This window comes from Gymnodraco acuticeps, unplaced genomic scaffold (assembly GCF_902827175.1).
Source record: "Gymnodraco acuticeps unplaced genomic scaffold, fGymAcu1.1, whole genome shotgun sequence".
Classification (NCBI taxonomy): Eukaryota; Metazoa; Chordata; class Actinopteri; order Perciformes; family Bathydraconidae; genus Gymnodraco; species Gymnodraco acuticeps.
Window position 1 is genome coordinate 1,262,340 of NW_022990299.1, and position 16,395 is coordinate 1,278,734.

Genomic DNA, 16,395 nt, shown 5'->3' on the forward strand with positions numbered 1-16,395 from the left:
GTCTTAATTGAGTTTACTTTCCTGGATTGAAATAGAGTTACAGTTTTTAGTTCATGATTAACCTAGACCGAATAATGATAGTAACCACATGTCAACAAAGGTTTTTCAGGATATGAAATCCCTCCTCCAGTCTTCCATAAAATGCAAGCAGCTGTGGAGATATAATACCAATCTACTGTTCAAACAACAGTGGTTCTTTGTTTTAAACTAGGCAGCCATAGCTGTAAACACCAGGCTGCAGGCTTACATCATAGTCCATGAATCCTTCAAATACCAACTCTTTTATGTACATTTCTTGTTTATATTTGAATAATAAAAACTCTTGTTTCTGCCTGTGGGATTTAGGATTTTGGGCTTTGGAACTAGGACACAAAATTGATACTAATATATTCAGTGGTTTTAAATAGCACCAATCTGCCAGGCAACTGTTCCTATAACTGCATCTGGTTTAGCACATGCACATCAGACAAGGGGAACATGGCATGTGTAACAAAAATGTAAAAACCTACTGAGAAATTGGACACTTTTATACTGTAAAAAGTATCTATTAAACAATGTTGTCCCCCCCATCATCTTCCAAAAGTCAATGTTCTTAAAATAGTAATAAATGCAAGTTTATGCAGAATTTCAGTTATAAATGTGGTTTTATTTTCTTGTTTTTATTTACTTATTTGTACATTTTCCTAAAGACATATCTCAGACCCCTAATGACAGCGAGCCCCTGGTGACTGTATCTGCAGGATAGACGCTGTCAGAGTACACCAGCTTATCAAATGCTCAAAGAATTGTATCTTGATTTATTGCCGGTTCTATTGCCAGCTACTGTCTAATCTGGTAGAGGTTCTGTGTGTGTGTGTGTGTGTGTGTGTGTGTGTGTGTGTGTGTGTGTGTGTGTGTGTGTGTGGTGTGTGTGTGTGTGTGTGTGTGTGTGTGTGTGTGTGTGTGTGTGTGTGTGTGTGTGTGTGTGTGTGTGTGTGTGTGTGTGTGTGTGTGTGTGTGTGTGTGTGTGTGTGTGTGTGTGTGTGTGTGTGTGTGTGTGTGTGTGTGTGTGTGTGTGTGTGTGTGTGTGTGTGTGTGTGTGTGTGTGTGTGTGTGTGTGTGTGTGTGTGTGTGTGTGTGTGTGTGTGTGTGTGTGTGTGTGTGTGTGTGTGTGTGTGTGTGTGTGTGTGTGTGTGTGTGTGTGTGTGTGTGTGTGTGTGTGTGTGTGTGTGTGTGTGTGTGTGTGTGTGTGTGTGTGTGTGTGTGTGTGTGTGTGTGTGTGTACAGACAATGATGTAAAACAAATCTATAGCTTTCTAGTGTGCTTAGCACATCGATTTACAAACGGCCGTTTACACAGCGCTGCAGCAAACTGACAGATTGTTTTTCCATTTAGTTCAGTCTATTGCAAGAGAGGTGGTTAACCCCTAAAGCCAGTCCCACACATCCATCCTCAGAATGAAAGGTTTTGGTCATCATACCCTTACCTTAATTGCCTGCTATTCTTAATAATTACTGTATTTGTGAATGAATATCATTTCGTCACAAGAAATCTTAAGAATGAGTTCAGCTACTCACCAAACAGTATGCAATCTCTAAGGAAAGTTTGTTTTGGGCAAGCAGTGTATCTTTCTTTTTTAAAACTGAATTTAAATCACTGGTCTAATTTGTATTGTTGCCTGTAACACTTATGTTTTGTTTCCTTTGTTCTTTCAGATTTGCCCATGGAGTACAATCCCTCAGATCATCCTCGGGCCAGCACCATCTTCCTCAGCAAGTCTCAGACTGACGGTGAGCTTTTTCTTCCACCTTTCATTTCTTTGTAACTTCGCTTTTAAAGTAGGCCCAGAAAATGTCTAGGGAGGGTTGGTGAGTGTGTCTGGGGGGTACTAACGGCCAGTGTTAAATATGTCTGAGGCTGTAATTGTATCAGGCACACACAGGACCTGCTTAGATGAGGTAGATGGAGTGTAAAACGTCGTTATTGTGAGTTCTTTCTTTACTCAGAAACATAGTGCAAGACTGAAAGTGTGTACTAATCACTAATTTAATGGGTAACCCTTTCAAGAAGACTCATGCAAAAACTGTTCTTGCTCTATTTGCATTCTATCTGAAGACTGTAGTTTGAAGATTGTCTCTTGGAATGTTAAAGCACTGTGAAATGATTCATGTCTCCTCTAGTACCTTGATATAATCCCATGCACCAGTCCATAAAAAAAAATAAGAAAGCACATCATACTGCTTGTATTCAATTCCACCCAGCTTTATGTTTGAATCATAAAACCTATAGCATACATTTACATCAATAGAATGCATATTTTCTTACACGTCTTTCCCTATCATCCCTTAAGACCACCCTTCGACCATTCATGTTGTTCTGAAAGTTCTTAGAAGTCTCTTTAAAAAAAACAGGGTTGCCATATGTGGCAGATTGCACATGAAGCGAGGATGCATCCTGGTTAAAAAGTATTCATGAAAGTCAGACAATGGCTTATGCCACCCGCTGTTGCATTGATGCAGGGATTTTCAAATGTAGAGCTATACAGAAGCACTGTTCTTTCATCTACCAAAAAGCCTCCAGGCAGGCTCCCGTGGAAACGTTATACCAGCTGCCATTGCGTCTGATTTTAAGGCACATTTGGGTGTTTTGATCATCTCTACGAGACAGAGACTGATCCTGGACCCTTCAGAGCCTTCAGAGTGAAAGTAACGCATTTGAATCAACTGAAATGTGATGAAGTCTGTCTCTGAGATTCACTTCAGCTATAATCTCTTTACTTTGATGAGAAGAGGCTTCATATTGAGAAAAGAGTGTGTAGCCCGAAGGCGGACATATTGATCTGATATCTGGTCCTGATGCTCTTTTATTTTACTAGCCCTTGTGTGTTATCTCAACATATTGTATAAAGCAAGACATAGCGACAACATGGACTTTGTATTTTTTCAGTTGGTGTGCCAAGCAAGAGAGGTAAGCACTTATATGACGGGTAGTACTATGCTTACTGTGTGTGGTCTAAGCTTTACTGTATTCTTGTCTAGTTTGCGGGTGACGTGCCTTCTCTGCTAACCGCTGATTTCATATTACGTGTGTGTGTTTGTACCCATGTGTATGTTGGTCTTGATGCAACAGTATGAAAAGGCCTGCTCGGGGTTAGGGTAATGTTGTGAATCGAGTGGTCCGTGGTGGTGGGGTTATGGTATGGGCAGGCGTATGTAATGGACGACGAACACATGCCACTCGATTCACAACATTACCCTAACCCTACCCCTACCCCTCACACCAGATACTGCCTGGTTTTCGGACCCCCCCCAGACCCCCCAATAAAGCAAAACTGCACGTTTCAGAGTGGCCTTTTATTGTGGCCAGCCTAAGGCACACCTGTGCAATAATCATGCTGTCTAATCAGCATCTTGATATGCCACACCTGTGAGGTGGGATGGATTATCTCGGCAAAGGAGAAGTGCTCACTATCACAGATTTTTTCAGATTTGTGAACAATATTTGAGAGAAATGGTTATTTTGTGTATATAGAAAATGTTTTAGATCTTTGAGTTCATCTCGTAAAAAATGGGAGCAAAAACAAAAGTGTTGCGTTTATATTTTTGTTCAGTGTATAAACCCTTTATTTTCCTCACCAGCAGTGCTGAGGAAGTTTTGACTTGTGAATAAAATAAAAGTTGGGATTAAACTGCTCTATGAAATTGTGCTTTAACATGAGCGTCATCATGTGTAGAAACCATGATAGGCTTTTCTTTCTTATTATTGTCTCAGAAATTAATTCAGAAATCACTGCAGTAAGGATGTTATTATTTAAATAAAAAGAATACAGGCCTAATCATAACGCAAGTGGCTTGTTGCTAGAAAGCAGTGCTCACAGTCACGTATGCCTAGAGGAGAAAAAACATTTGCATTAGAGCGTGTGTGTGTGTGTCGGAGAGGCTCTCTAGGTCCTTGTATGTGTGTTGCTGCGCTCTGCATCTGGTCTAGTTTGCTTTTCTCCTTTATCTCTTTTTTTCTTCCATTGTGTGTGTGTGCTTCTACATCAGAGCCATCCTACTAACATATACACACACATGGATGCACAAACAGACACAACCACATAAGCGCTGTGTGTGCGTGTGTTGTGGTTATAGTGCTGCCGTGCACTCAGTGAAGTGAGCTCTTTAAAACTAACAAACACTCACGTCCATTAAGCAGATTTAGCATTTGTATGAACAAAAATAAATAAAAAGTAGCTCCGTGGCAATCCACTCTTGAATAAAGCAGCCACTATGCTTAATTTTATATGGACTCATCAAATAATTTCTTCATATTCAATTTAGCACGTTAAAACACTTTCAAATGTTTGTTTTTCATATTAAAAAGGTGGTCACTAAACTGCCATGCTTCGTTTAATATAGTAGGTATAACTAGAGAAAAAAGCTTCTCTTTAAAAAAAAATCTGTGATAGGGAATTTAACCCTAGATAAATGCTGCTCCCTGTCTGTGAGGGTTGTGTACTGCACTTGTTGAGTTTTAAGTGTGTGTTGCTGTTCATACTGTTGACACTTCTCTCTCATCTTCCTTTCCAGTTCGAGAAAAGCGGAAGAGCCTTTACATCAACCATGTAAGTATGATAAAGGAAAGTGTGTGTGATAAATCAAAAAGGGAAGTAGTGGAAGTTGCACTAAGGCTTAAGAACAAGATTTTATCATTTGACAGTACATTATTTGGTAGTGTAATACTATTGTGAATGTTATAATGGTGCAATTGGTGATTTTATGTCTTGTATTTTTTGCAAGTTCACACACATTTCGGAGAACAAGGTAAAGTCCTCAAAATGATCGTACCCTTGTTAGTATTCCCTCCCTTTCAAACCCCTAAGATTGCATTTCTAGTTGTAGTTACTGTAGATGTGTGTTATGAGCTTAAATATGTAGTTAAATGTCATCATGTATACACATCACATCACATTATGGTGGAGTTCATCTTTTCATAATTATTACCGTCCCAAGTTCAGCAATTGTTAAAATATGTATGTTTTTAAGATGAGTTAGTGACTCTCTAACATTCTTTTGATTTTGATCAACAAATTGAATAACCCAATTCGCATTATAAAGCTCTGGTTCAGTATGTGCCAGGAGCAAATGAGTTCAAATAAAAATGTGTTGAAAGTTCATCAGTAATTGGATGTTTGGATGCTTTCTTGAAGGTGAACTCCGCCATAAATTCCATTCCCGCATGACAGAATGAGTTTGTGGGCTCACAGGTGCTCTACTTTCAATGTCTATTAGCAAACTTTTTGGCTGGTCTGAGAAATAGAGTTTGACAATCATGTGTGTATCTGTCTTTTTGTATGTATGTGGGTGAACTCCAGCATAATCCAGGGCTGGTGAGACGGAAGTACAGCTCATGTTCCACCATATTCCTCGATGACAGCACTGTCAGTCAGCCCAACCTCAAATACACCATCAAATGGTAACTGTATAAAATAACTCATCTATCCAATCTCTGTCCACACTGATTACAAATATGTTGGCTTATTGTCTTCTAATCGTGGTTTTAGTTTTAAATGAATTGTCCTTTTCTATTTTCTTAACAGTGTCGCCCTCGCAATATACTACCACATAAAAAACAGGTATGAGTGTTTTCATTCCTTAAATGAGTACTTGCCTCTTGATCTGTAGTCCATTTCTAAATGCTACGTCATATATCAGCAGCAAAGGTTAGCAGACAAAGATAAACCTTGGCAGAAAAACATGGCGCCTTTTCAAAGCTTATGTTGAAAGTGTGATTAAATTGTTTTCCTTCGGTGATAAAAATATAGCGGGTGTAGAGATATTGTGTTCTTTGTCTCTATTCACTATAATTGGTAGGAATCCCGAGTAGTGCAGCTGTTAGAAAAGCACATGCCCTTGAATGGCTATTTGACAGGCAATAAGACATCCTTGAGGGTGGAATTCATATTTTAAATGAAATGAGCCTCAAGCCATCTGCCCTTAATTTCTATCCTATCTGATGTTCCCTCTATCTGTTTCTCATTCCAGAGAAGTAGACGGAAGAATGGTGATAGACATTTTCGATGAGAAACTGCACCCGCTCACGGTAAGGCCTTAACAACACATACGTTTCCATTATGTGAAGGCTGTAGGGCTGTCAGGACACAACACACAAGCTGATGAAGAATAAATACCCACATGGGGAAGGCTGTCTCCTCCATTTTGGTAAACAATAACATCAGATGCTGTGAATCATTCATTTTCATTTTGTGTGTTTTCTTGTGCTGTAGAAGTCTGAAATTCCTCCTGATTATGAAAAACACGACCCTGAGCAGAAGCAGATCTACCGTTTTGTCAGGACGTTGTTCAGCGCCGCACAGCTCACAGCCGAGTGTGCCATTGTCACGTTGGTAAGTGTGTGTGTGTGTGTGTGGGGGTGTATTTTAGTTCTGACACCTGGGGGGTATACTACGAAGCAGGATTTTCGCTTAGCCGGCTAAATTCAGGGAAAACTCCGGCTTTCCGGTCCTACGAAGCTGGTTCTCTTTTTAGCAGGCTAGATCTCCATGGTAACTTATGCTTAGCGGCTAACCTGGTCGGGACCAGGTTAGGTTGCAGGCTAAGAGCTCAACTCAGTGAAAGCACTGCCTGCTGACCAATCAGAGCTCAGTGTGCGGAGTTTAAAGCGATCAAGTCATATTACAGGAGAAAGGAAATACAGAAAAACTGCCGTCGCAGGAAAGACAGCCGGCAAAAATCACCGACTGTGTGAACGTGAACATGAATAGAATATCACCTCCCATCTTCAGAGCAATCTGACTATTATAACATTAGCGTTAAGAACACTTACCACATATCTACCACAACATAAGTAACCGGATCAGAGTAACATTAAGTAGGCCTACAGTCCGCGGCATATCGCTTCATAATGTATCATATATTTCCTTATCTGAGTCAGCTGAGCCGTATCTGGCCGTGCAACACTCACAGTGTCACATACTGTATGCAGAAGTATTATTTTAAGCAACACATTAAGTTGACGAAACACTCGAGACAAATGTAATTCAAGTCAGATCGTGTCTTAGACGGGGCAGTGATATCATAAACCTGTTAATGTACGCATTCAAACACTTTTTCTTTTGCCAGCTGTATTCACCTTGCAGGTGCAGCTATGTGGCTTTTATCCTGGATAAAGTGTTTAAGTCATGGATGTTTAAAGTTTAACTTCTTCATTTTTGACTAGTATTAAAGTTCACTTTTCATTCAGGAAGTATGACGCTGCGCTGTCAGTACGCTTCTCCATGTTTGTGATTGGTCGAATGCTCCAAATACCACCCCTTTCATGTGAACGCGCACCTAAGTAGATAGGACATGGCTGGCTTGAGCGATTCACTTGATAACCAGCGTCGTAGTACAGTTTAGCGAGAGCGCGTATGTTTTGGATTAGGCCAACCGGCTAACTCAAACATATCCAGGTTAGGTTGAACCAGCTTCGTAGTATAGGCCCCAGGAGGGAGTGTTGCTTTCTGATTCTCTTTTTTCCTCCCTAGTGTCAAAAATCCTGTCTTCCTTTTCCTTACACTCTTTTCTCTCATTTATTTTTGGACCTCATTTATTTTTTCCTAAAATCTGTGCCTAAAAAGTGCTTTATAAATCCCTCCAGAGATTGTGTCCCCAAAACAAGTTGAAAACTCCTCTAATCCTCACAGGTGAGACGAGGAAATTGGAAGGTTACACGAGACTTGTTACAGAATGGTCTGATCTGTGCAATTTCCTTTTAGAATGACTAAGGTGTGAAGAAAGTCTGTGCCTGTAGCAAGAATATAATTGGCGCTTTATTGTACAGCAGGTTCTCTCCCCAAGACTTGTGTCCTGTTTTAAAAACACGAAAAAAGGACAGCTTTACTCCCGCTTGTATTTAATGATTTCCTTAACTCTCCTACAGCCTTCCAGTGTGAGCTTTCTTTTAATTATGTAATACTACAATTTATTTAGTGGAGTTATTTGTGTTTTATGTAATCATAAGCAATGTTATAATGGGAATATCTACACCTACATTGATACCTAAGCTTCATTTACATCTGCAGTTTTCTCTATACTTCTGTTGTATTGCTTTACCCAGATTTTGGCAGCAACATTAAGTTGGAAATGAATTCTCTCTGCCTCCCCGCTCATCTGCCCAGAAATATCTCTTTCCACACTTTGTCACTATGGCCAACACGTGTGTCCCCAGAGGCCTGGAGAGTGCATGGTTAATATGGCCGGCCTGGTGGCCTCGTATTAAGTCGCTCTACTTCCTGACAGATGCGCAACGGATGACAGAGGCACAAAACAGCGAGGCGTAGTAGTGTCTCTTCATTTTGTCTGTAACAAAGATGTGACAGACTTAACTAAAACACACACACTCTCTGGCATGTGGCCTGCTTCTGCCAGTCCCCCAGAGTACAGACTGGCAGGTCATCAGTAATTGAATAGAGCTGTTGGCTGGCGGTTATTGGGTTAGCTTAGCAGATAGAGCTAACTTAAGAAAGGAGTCTTCATTTGCAGTCCTCACATCATAGGGTAGCAAAGGAAAGGCTTCTCCAGCAGATGGAGATGACAGAGATCAGGAAAATCACCACAAAGGAAACACATTGCACTTAGTAACATGTGAAGCTACAGCTCCACAGCTCAAAGCTATTTTCAAGCTTATTTATTTGTATCTCAGATAAACTATTGGTATGAAAAAAGTGAATTATTGTAGCACACTTCAAGACGTTTAATAGCAGACTGATGTGTTTAAATGGATAATCCTGCTCTTATTATCGAAAGATCCCAGCTTCTTAAAGTCAGAGGCGATGCATTGTGGTTAAACAGGGTTACAGTTTGCCAACCACACTGCCTCTGGGTTGTTTGTTGTTCTTATTATTATGGTTTTACTCCCTGTGCAGTTGCATTCATATCACTCAGCGTGTGGCCTGGCTCTCATTTCATGCGGGCTTTCTTCTATGGCTGCTGCCAGTAGGTGTATATGTGGTGTCTGTTGGCAGGCCACATCGCCACAATAGGTTAGCAAAGCCAAACCCAGCATGACGTGTCCAATTAGCCACCGGAGCTGTCTAGTAGGCGATTTAAACCAGGCTGCAAAATATAATTAACGCTATATTTTATCTTTCTCAACCTTTCCTTTCTCTTTTCAGTCCAAACCACAAGATACTAATTGCATGTCCAACAATAGGACAGAAATAGGCACGCTCTCACAAATGATCGTCCCCGGATCAACAGTCTTTTAGGATTCTGTTTAGATTATAAGTTACATAACACCAACAGTTCTGCCACATTGCATCTCTGACAGAACTATAATACATTGAATGCACAGTATATTCCACTCTGCTATAGAAAATACAGCATTGCCACAGAAAATACTTTTCTGTCAGACTTGTCATATGGGATGACAGATTTCAAAGCTGCGACTGGTTTGAATTCAGTTGAGCCTGCAGCACATTTTATTTTTAGAAAATAAGGAATGTAGTTCCTAGTGAGCCAGAAAAAAAAAATGCTGTTTCAAGAATCTGATTTATTGTTTGTATTATGTTATCGCTGTTAGCAAATTACATGTTCAAAGTATCAGTAGTATGCTGAAGTTACATATTTTTTAAATTACTGAATAGTACCAAATCCACATTGAACATTCGAAGATAATTACATTTAAATAAGAGAGGAAAAATATCAAACGTTAAATACTATTAGATGACAAGGATATGTTTGCACACTTATTACATAGAGGCATATTATTTTGAAGTGTATAATGAGAGATGCATGAGCTTAAAAAAGAAACCTGTAAGCTATTCTGAAGCTTCCATTATCACTGCAGCTCTCATGCTCGACAACGACTTTCTAACAAAATGATGATCAGAGGAATCAGTTCATGTACATGTATTCCTTCTGGTAAGGAACAGGTGCCCGCAGGCTCCGTGTGCTTTGTGATCTGCAGACTGTGGGAACGCTGACTACTGAACAAGAGAGAAATGGAAATGGGGAGAGAGCCAGTGTTTTGATCCACATGGATATGTTTTAATGAGCGAGCTCCAGGGGAAAGCTGGATTTGAATCATTTTCTGACATCTTGTTATTGTGGTTTTTACCTGGAGTAGGAGTAATACAAAAAAACAGACTGAAAGTGATCATAGACAGGGAGAGCAGAGGCTAAATGCAATGTCATGTCACCAATTAATCACAGAAAATTACACACATAGGTCATTAGTATATAGAATGCATTTATACAAGCTTCTGCAACAAAAGTCAGCATTTACAGGGAGGTATGTGAAGGATTTTGTCTATTCGTAGAGTAGAAAAGTCCGTATTAATGAGACGTTAACATGTGACATGTCTTCATCCAAGGTGTATTTGGAGAGGCTCCTGACCTATGCTGAAATCGACATCTGCCCTGTCAACTGGAAGCGCATCGTGCTAGGAGCCATCCTCCTGGCATCCAAAGTGTGGGACGACCAGGCGGTGTGGAACGTCGACTACTGCCAGATCCTCAAGGATATCACAGTGGAGGACATGTGAGTTGCTCCACACACCCAAAATATTGCGTTTTAGAGATATGGGGGAAGTCAAAAGTGCAAATACAATGCACACACAACAGAAAGGCCTTTAGACGGGTTGGTTATTGCTAGTGTTCTCTTGTGTTTAGTGTATGAAATGTAAAAAATGGTAGACCCTCAGAAGATTTTTTACATCTGTTAAGTAAAACTGCTGTGATTAATACGTTTTCTAGTTGTTAACTTATTGATTCGTCAACTCCTTTAAAACGTGCTGTTGATCTGACTTTGTATACAGCAGTTGTTATTCACCATTCCTCTTAACAACTGTCTTCACCAACATTTAGTCACCATTCAGGGTCTTCCTTTGCTCATAATAGTCTGTCTTTGGGGGGGTCAGCCTGGGGTCAAAAGGTCACCTCATGTATGGTGTTTTGTCATAGTTTAGGCCAGTTGTTGAGCTTGGATTACTCAAACAGCGATACAATAAGTTGGTTCCTTTATTTAAAAATCAGCCTTATGATCAAATTGTACCCCCTAATAAAATGTAATCTACCTTTTTGTCAGAGCAAGATTCATGTATATAGGCTTGTAAAAACGTTGCACTGATAGAACTAGGGCACATTTAGTTATTTGTTCACCTTTCCAAATGAATACATATTATAAACCCACATGCTATCATGTCACCAAGCTTGGAAACATGATAGGTTTATTAGCTTCTAACAAGCTGACAATAAGACACGCATGGCTTTTACTGAAGAAGCATCTTGAGCATGATGACCCACCCTGTGCACCACATCCGTCTTAAATCCACAGGAATCTGGAAGCTGGATTATTTTGAGAGGTAACACGATGCTGCAGACGTGTTGCCACCGCTATGACCCCGAACTCTGATGCATTCACGCTCGTCTCCGCCTATATTCTCGTCCTTAGGCTCCGATTTTACAGAGCAATGACTGCCGTCCACCTGTTTGGACTCTTTCCAGTGAGAGTGTGTTCCCATATGGCAATTAACCGACAGCGACTCAGTACTCAGTTTTAGCCTTTTAAAATCCATGCTCGGGAACATATCCAGCTGAATTCCCCTTTCCACCTCCAGCAAACACACGCTTGACTGTGAAATAACTGCAGGGGAGTCTGGCAAGAACTGAGGAACACACAAAGAAATAGATTAAAGTAGTTGCCACAGCCAGATAAAAAGGAAGCAGCATTATTAGGCAGAGTTTGGCTACAGTGGAGTCTAAATTTAGCCCGTCTGTTGCCGCATGCCTGTGATCACGCGTGGGTGGGAAAGAAAAGGCGAGGAGGAAGAAGAAGAAGAGGAGGATACTGCTTCTTATTAAGGTTACAATGCGAAATGAATAAGCCATGACTGAAGTCAGCACATGAAAGCGAAGGGATCACAGAGCTGTGTCGCATGAGGCAATGCAGGACAATAGCATTTTCAAGATGGGGGGATTAATATTCTTTTGTACACATAATGCTCAGAGCGCTTTGCTTAGAGATCACTCCTTTCAGTTTGAGGAAAGGCTTATGTTCTGGGGATTTATTTGGTGTGTGTGTGTTGGTGGTGCACATTTGAAAAAAACACCAACTGTCTTTTTAAGACTATGGACTCATGAGCACTAACACTATATACTCTCTACAGACTCTATGTCATTTTAAAGATCTAACTTACCTTATTTCAATTTCACCTAGCCATGGTTGCTAGCTTAATATCTGATTATTTTTAGCTCACACATCCTCTCTTTCTCTCTCAAAAGGAATGAGCTGGAGCGTCAGTTTCTGGAGCTGCTGCAGTTCAACATCAACGTGCCATCCAGCGTCTACGCCAAGTATTACTTTGACCTGCGCTCCATGGCAGAGGCCAACAACCTCAGCTTCCCCCTGGAGCCCCTCAACAGAGAGAAGGCCCAGAAACTGGAGGTGAGTAGATGACATCTTAAATCCGAACCCAATTTATTGTGGCCTGAGGATGTGGTAAACAATGCACTAAGACTATCCTGCTAATTAAGCCTCTGCTTAACACACATGCTCACAAAACAGACTAGATCATCTGGGTGAAGGACAGGTTGGAGGACTGTGTTGCTGTGTAATTAGCTCCACTGCCTCCACATCTGTCTCTCCCTCCTCTGCTTTACTGCACTGAGCATTTAAAACAACAGCCATGATGTTAATGCTGGCAGATGCATCATTATATGCTTTTTTACTCTGTCCAAAAGACTCTATTTGACCAAAATAGACCTAAGAGAAATACATCGACTTTCTCACATATAAAAAAACTGTTACCTTTTTATTTTATGCTTTTAAAGTTACAATAATAGTAGAATGAAAATAGCAATGCTCTTCACAATAAAATAGAAAAAATAAATATAAATAAAAAACTATAATAGTATATAATAATATATATAAGAGTGAGAGACAGTGATCTGTCCCTATGAAAAAATATATTAAGATCAATTAATTAAATAGAAATAGGGGTGTAGCGACATAGATTAAAAGTAGAATTTCATTGGGCTGTGACCATGCTTCTTAACTATTATTTGTGATAGTAATTAGAAACTGTGACCACTATTTCTCTTAAATAACGGACTTTTAAATACCAGTAAAAAAACATCTTAATACTTTGAGCCATTCATCTCAAAAGTTAGGAGAAACCTGATTGTCGTCTCTCATATTGTACACACACTGATGTTTAGTGTTGTCTTTCAGGCCATCTCTCGGTTGTGTGATGACGTATACAAGGACTTGAGGAAAAAAGCAAAGAAGCGGTCAGTGAGCGCAGACAACCTGTCGGTGGTGCGGTGGTGTCCGGCCATCATTTCCTAACACTGGGATAGTCCTGTCACACATACTGTACTTCTGCCTGGTGAACCAGGTGGGCAGCAGTCCTGTGGATTAGTACACACACATACACACAATATGGCACTTTTTTACAAATGTGATGGCACCCTCTCTGGCTGTTGTACATAAAAGAAGTTCCACTGGCTGCCTGCACTGAACCAAACAGAGCTGAGCTGAACCAAACTGAGGTGTGTGAGTGATTGGGAGGAGGACCTCGAGTGCCGAAGAGGAGGCCAAACATAAATACAAATGGCAATATATGAGAGACTACCTGATAGTGAAAATAGGATCAGGCGTAAGGCGAGAAACAACAGGCGACAACAGCGTTCCATAAATTCCCTCTGAGGCTCCATGGGCTTGTGATTGAGGAAGACCCTGTACATTCCTTTCTTTTTAATCTGGTTCTGTCACTTCCTTCCTTACATGAAGACTTTTTGACAGCTTACAGGCACATTGTAACGGTTAATTCCTCTTTTTTTGTGTCGTATATCCGTTTTTTTTGTATTCCCCATCCTGCAGAAACTCCTTCAAGCAGAACATACACAAAGGAAAGACATGTACATTCCAACTTGTCGATAAATGTGACTGGACTACATATTGTATTTATTTACATAGTAGCCATTTATTAAAGTTCTTATAAGGTTCTGGGAATTCAACTACCACAGTTACAGTTTCTCTTACAGCAAGGCCATATTTTAGATAAAGCTATAACTAAGAGCAATATCCATGCATTGCTTTGTTGTTGTGATTAAATGAGATTAAGCATGCATACTTTGGAAACGACTGATTGGAAGACAGCGGTCCACCACTGTCAGTCAGACGTGAGACATACTGTAGAGCTTATGTTATTTACTGCCATTGTCCTGACCTGTGGTGCCTGTAATAAACTAGTAATCCCCTTTCTACTGCAAGAATAGAACAAATAACTGAAGTATTTTTTTTGTTAACGTTTTGTACCGTTCTTCCAGCTAACAAAGAAACAGCACAAGTGAAATATTGACATTTAGGAGCCACAAAATGCATGACTTTTCAGGGTGGTTCTGGTGAGTACCCAAATGAATGAAAATCATTATTCAAACACTGCTTACAAAAAGATAGATTGTATACATTTTGCTATATCGTCTCTGTACAGTGTAAATACAGCACCGGTGTGCATAATCTGTAGACTGAGGTTGTACTGTTAAACAAAAAACAGAATGTTGTTGGAATATGTTTATTGGATCAGTTTTACTGTACATGAGGGGGATAGTAAATATGTTTGATTCCTTGTTCATATGAAAAAAATCAATTAAAAACTAAAGTGAAGTATTCAGATATAAATGGGAGATACCACTTGAGATTTTTGGTCTGTTTTATTGTTACAATGCAGAAAATGCCATGATTTCATGTTGTATGATGTATACGAGTCAATTCAGTCTTATTTCATTATTTCTTCAACATTTGTTTTAACCCAAGTCTGTGGAAACATTGCCATATCTATTTCCTTTAGCGATGATGCTTGTTTGTTATTGACACAATGAATTAAAAGGTTATCACTTTAGTCAAAATACAGTATGACTAAATACATTAAGTGCAAATTGAAAGCTGAATAATATTAGTATTAATGTATTCAGTAATATCTTTGACTTTGCTGATAACCTTTTATAATTTACCGTCAGTTTTTTTTTTTTTTTTTCTGGAAATAAGTGAAACTGTCAATCTTAATTTTTTTTCATGAACAAATCACTTCCTGGTTTTCTTGACCTTTTCTTAAAATCTGAAATTTGAAAATGTACAGGCATCTAATAAAGGTTAAAACCTTAAGATACTTTAATTTATTTAAATTCTAGTTTGGACACTTCAATGGGTCAAAAGTGTGAAGTAATGCTTCTATTATATACACTTCATTACAATTACATTATGACCAATGGACTCTAATTTTCCTGAGAAGATAGTAAACTGACTGGAAAGGTGTGAAAACGGCTCAAAAAGCTTTTTTAAAGAATGATATGGTCAGATGAAGTTCCACATTAATTTGTGACATCAGCACATAGCTTCCTAAACATCTCTAGCTTTTTTTGTGCGTTTCATCTGCAATTTTCACATCTGATACAAGTTATATTGTGTGTCAAGCTACTAAAGATTCAGTCAGGCTGCCAGGTCAGCGACATTTAGACAGCAGGTGTGAGAAAAAACGTACCAAAGTCGCGGAGAAATGAAGGACGATCCTATTGGACGTCTTGCTCTGACCCGGCCCACTTGGAATACATAAAAAGATGTTGGGTCCTGGAAAGAGAACAGTTGTTTTGCATGGTGCTTTGAACGAGTGCAAAATGTGTCTTTAGGAAAGTAAGGTAATCGGAGTTGCTGTTGTGAGTTCAAACTGTTAGAGGTATTCGAAGATTGTATATCCTTTTTATTGTATGTGTTTGCATACAGCCCAGTCTGGTGTTTTGTAGACCCAGAAGTGAGTCCTGAAGTGAATGTACTCCGACAGTTAGACCCTGTCGGCTGGTTAATAGGTGTGTGTCATAGCCTTGTGCACTGAACTCTACCTCTGCATTCAGTTTTACTTTTCTCTCCATTTTTATTCCTCTCTTCAACGACAACTCTAGGATTCTACAAATTCAGCTTTGATCATGAGTTGATCAGTTAGCTGTGACTTTTTTTTTTTTCATTGATATTTTCCACATCTTGTGTTATATTTTATTTTCCATGGCCATTCTGTTCCTGTTTTCAATTTGCCAACTTCTCTCTTTTTCTCTCTGTTTTCAACTATGATTTAAAGAACTGCTCCCAATTCTTCTCTTCTCTTAAGCAATGTTTAGTCAAACCTGTGCAAGGAATAAACTTTAAAACCTTGCAATAAACCCAGTGTATGTCTCTTTATTAATCTAATTATATAATGACTCCAGCTGAATAATGGTGAGTTTAGTTTATTGAACATGTCAGAAACAAAAACATACAATAATATATATATATATATATATATATATTCTCTTTTTTCCTTTTTTTTTTCTCACTCAAATTAATAATTATAACAAAGTACAAAAAAACAAATAATAACAACAACAACAAAAAAATAATTC

General features: G+C 39.3%; 1 protein-coding gene across 4 annotated transcripts in view; it reads left to right on the forward strand.

The window, feature by feature from the left end:
- The window catches only part of ccny (cyclin Y), a 37,801-nt gene extending 21,625 nt beyond the window's left edge, over positions 1 to 16,176 (forward strand). The window contains exons 2-12 of one of the 4 annotated variants that reach the window (XM_034222614.1): positions 1,696 to 1,770; positions 2,927 to 2,947; positions 4,552 to 4,586; positions 4,762 to 4,785; positions 5,337 to 5,437; positions 5,562 to 5,597; positions 6,007 to 6,064; positions 6,249 to 6,368; positions 10,338 to 10,504; positions 12,247 to 12,409; positions 13,196 to 16,176. In XM_034222614.1, coding sequence (XP_034078505.1) covers positions 1,696 to 1,770; positions 2,927 to 2,947; positions 4,552 to 4,586; positions 4,762 to 4,785; positions 5,337 to 5,437; positions 5,562 to 5,597; positions 6,007 to 6,064; positions 6,249 to 6,368; positions 10,338 to 10,504; positions 12,247 to 12,409; positions 13,196 to 13,312 — 917 coding nt within the window. In that variant the 3' untranslated portion in view covers positions 13,313 to 16,176. The remainder of the gene's footprint in view (positions 1 to 1,695; positions 1,771 to 2,926; positions 2,948 to 4,551; positions 4,587 to 4,761; positions 4,786 to 5,336; positions 5,438 to 5,561; positions 5,598 to 6,006; positions 6,065 to 6,248; positions 6,369 to 10,337; positions 10,505 to 12,246; positions 12,410 to 13,195) is intronic. The other 3 variants (XM_034222616.1, XM_034222615.1, XM_034222617.1) reach the window with 3 other exon arrangements.
- The last annotated feature ends 219 nt before the right edge of the window (positions 16,177 to 16,395 follow it).